Genomic DNA, 3,458 nt, shown 5'->3' with positions numbered 1-3,458 from the left:
CGCACATGTTATTATTCACTTTGGAAACCAAATAGACTTTCGGCCCATTGTGTTGGTTATTTGCCAAACATGTTGAAGACTTTACAGCTGATGCTTATCTTCATCATGCAAGGTTCCATTGTATTTTTATATGACCAATCAAATGGTGAACATGCTACTGTGCCCACCACCACCACCACCACAAAAACAAAAAAAATGCATACTTTTGATGTCTAAACTCGATCTCAAAATAATGGATAAACAAAAATAAGGGCGATATCCAAATTTATATCTACCAAATCGGTATACATGTACATTGGTTTGCAATATTAAACAAAAAGGGATACATCTTTCAATACAGATTATAGAAAACTCCTATCCAAAACAGCAAGAAATGAAAAATAAGTGACTGAACTACTATCTCTTAGAATTTCAAAAGTGGCATATATATGAAAACTATTGGTTATACATAAATTACTAAGGCAAACTTTTGAGGCATAGCCTGAATTTGATATTAGAACTAGCTATATATGAATCTCATGGTTTGTGCTTCTGTGTGTAGATATAATCCGTGTGAGCCACAAGTGTTCTTCTCATCAAGCATTCTTCTTCACCAATACCATCACAAGTTTCCTCCACGTCCAACTTCTCCTCTTCCAAAACCTTCAAGCACATAAGAGATCAAGATTATTCATAATTGAACAATACAAAAGACATGCATATGATCTAATTGCCGTGGTTATGCAGATCATATGATATGATGATATAATTATGCGAATTAACTCACCCCATGTTGAGTTTTGATTGAAGTGATAGAGGAAGATGCAGGGCCAAGTCTTCCTGCATATGTGAAGGTTAAGAAGAGGAATAAGACTGCTAGGCAAAGGGTGGCACCAGTGACCTTAGATGACATTTTCATTCTAAGAAAAACTGCCAACTGACAATTACTATATGTATCATATATGTGACTCTAGGATCAATTTATTTATATGGATGGTTGGTGTAGGGGCAGAAATGGAATTTTACTCTTTGGATTCTCAATACTAGAGTCCCGTGTTTCACATACATCTAGTTATCCCCAAACTTTTCAAAAGACAATATGAAAGTTGTATAAAATTCCCACTAAATTTTAATGTATATAAGAAAGCTGTTACAAATCACTACCTTACTGTGGTGGGATCGGACTTTTTTTTATATTTAGTATGCATTTACTTATTATTTTGTTTATTATGTTATTTAACAACGGAATCTTTTTTGACTTTGAATCGTGAACAATACTTATGCTACTTGATCAGTCTAAGATAAATGTGTCTGGGGTGCATTGTTGACATCGTGAGAAAAAGAGTGGATACATGCATGTTAAAGACACTTTAATGTTAGTAATATTTTCACCAAAGTAACCTAAGTTATTAAATAAATACATATAAGTAATTTTATATTACACACTTAATATTATAACCGATAACAAGATAATTAAATCAGATAAACAAGATCTTGGTAAAGAAATCAGATAAACGAGATTTTGTACTTTAAAATATACATTTTTTTTGTCAAAACTTTAAAAGTATTTTAAAAAATAGGATATAAATAATCAGAGACAACTATTGATAGCAGACCGGCTTTACAGTATTTAAAATGGCAGATGCTCTTTCGTACAAAAACGAAGTTACAAATTCTTGTGTGGTAGTTTTACTGAAAACTGTAAATCTATATTTAACTATCAAATACGATAGTACTATCATGTGATTGGTTTTAACATCAGAAATTGAGAAAACTCTTTTAGACTATTGTAGTATAATTTTTCTCTAAAATTTAATACTAGATAACGGGAAATCTATTTTACTCACTCATTTTAAGAACAAAATCCCATTTAAATAGTTAAAAAAAATAGCACACGAGGATCGAATTTTCTCTGATTAAAAATACAAATAGCTTTTAGATAACGGGAAATCTATTTTACACTCTGTTTAATAACTTTCAATGTTCTAGAAAAACACGACTTTAAATGTGAACAAAAGTATTTTGTGGCTCTTGGAATTTAAGTTGTTTAGAATTTTGTCAAATGATATTTTAATATGGAGAAAATTATTAAATTGGTCCTCTATATATTAGGGTGTCACTATTACTCTTTTAACTATTTTTCTTGCCAAAATAATTTATTAAAATTTAAAAATATTAAGATATTTACTTTTATAAAAATAGTAATATAAAAGGAAATTTTGATAATTTTTGTATTTTTAATTAACGGATGACCTTTATATCTAAAAAATAAATGAGAAGGTTTACTCTTTGACATGCATACCAAACACAAGTAGGTCCAAGTACAGAAAGATAAGGCATCTACTGTGATTTGTGAAATGGTCCCAGTAGTCGAGAATATGAGATGATGGACTTTTTATATGCGTGTTATGCATAGCTTCATGTGTTTTACTTTACTTAATCCTTTTTTTCCTTCCAATTATTAATGGCTATAACATCAACTTGAAAATCCTATTCGTGGCAAAACAATCATGAAGTCCTTCCACAATCCACATGCGTAACATCTCTGTAATGTAAAATTGATTACAGCGATTTTTAAAGTTGGTCATGAAATAATATTTGGCATGTCTGATGGGGAACATTAATAGCTACAAGCAATGAGAGGGCAACCAGTGGCACTATTGCTGCCGGTGGGACTGAATGACGTAAAAGTGGCAAAAGAAAAGTTCAAGAATGGAAAGCATGACATTTGGAAATGGAAGATGCTTTTCTTTTTATTATTTAGCTTTTGCATTTCTAGAGACAATCTAGCTCTGAATCTATCTTTTTTTCTTCACGAGTTTCTTCTTAAGAGGATTGTCCTTTTTTTGTATTTATGAATGCAGTTAGGGTGCGTTGCTTGTGAAATAGATGCATCCTTTTTATCTTTTAACTCTCTTATTATAAACCTGAAATTTATGGACTTTAAATTGATAAATTATATCCCTTAGCTATCTGATGCCATATGAGGTATAAATTTGAATAATTTTTTTATTAGAATTGAGAATGAACTCGTTCTAACTTAATTTTGATAATCATGTTGAGTTATTATTATTATTATTATAGAAATATAAAAAATTAACAAATCAGACATAACATAGTCACTCCAAAATAATATTCTTTTCACTTCTTTATTGTTATTGTTTCACAGCTCCCACTTATTTGAACAATAACAAAAATTATAATAATATTATACAATATTAATTATACTAAACAAGAGTGTTCAATTTATAATGTGAGGTTAGTCAATTTAAATCTTCAATAATATCACATAATTAAAATTAATGTCTTTAAGATCATTAAAATATTCTTTTAAAATAATTAATAACTATCTATTTAAAAAAATAACACTATTTTAATAAATTTAAAATATTTTTTATGTTTGAGTTTGATAGTAAATACATTTAAAAATTACTACATATTAACATTATATAAAAAAATAAATTAAATAAACACTCAAA

The 3,458-nt window shown here is 28.9% G+C and overlaps 1 protein-coding gene across 1 annotated transcript; it reads right to left on the bottom strand.

The window, feature by feature from the left end:
* Nucleotides 1-235: 235 nt before the first annotated feature.
* Nucleotides 236-941, bottom strand: LOC114370642 (phytosulfokines 3-like). The gene is made up of 2 exons (XM_028328033.1): nucleotides 767-941; nucleotides 236-642 (listed from the first exon to the last, which is right to left on the bottom strand). The coding sequence occupies exons 1-2, from the start codon at nucleotides 896-898 to the stop codon at nucleotides 517-519; spliced, it is 258 nt and encodes an 85-aa protein (XP_028183834.1). The 5' UTR covers nucleotides 899-941; the 3' UTR covers nucleotides 236-516.
* Between the last annotated feature and the right edge of the window lie 2,517 nt (nucleotides 942-3,458).

This window comes from Glycine soja, chromosome 10, assembly GCF_004193775.1.
Source record: "Glycine soja cultivar W05 chromosome 10, ASM419377v2, whole genome shotgun sequence".
NCBI classification, from domain to species: Eukaryota; Viridiplantae; Streptophyta; class Magnoliopsida; order Fabales; family Fabaceae; genus Glycine; species Glycine soja.
This window is presented reverse-complemented; position numbering and strand designations above follow the sequence as displayed.

What these genes read in the sequence shown, in the direction of transcription:
- LOC114370642 (XM_028328033.1), bottom strand. Translation starts at nt 898, where the DNA reads ATGAAAATGTCATCTAAGGTCACTGGTGCCACCCTTTGCCTAGCAGTC. An exon ending in CAATCAAAACTCAACATGGG is followed by an intron (nt 643 to 766) that starts GTGAGTTAATTC and finishes ATGTGCTTGAAG; the next exon opens with GTTTTGGAAGAGGAGAAGTT.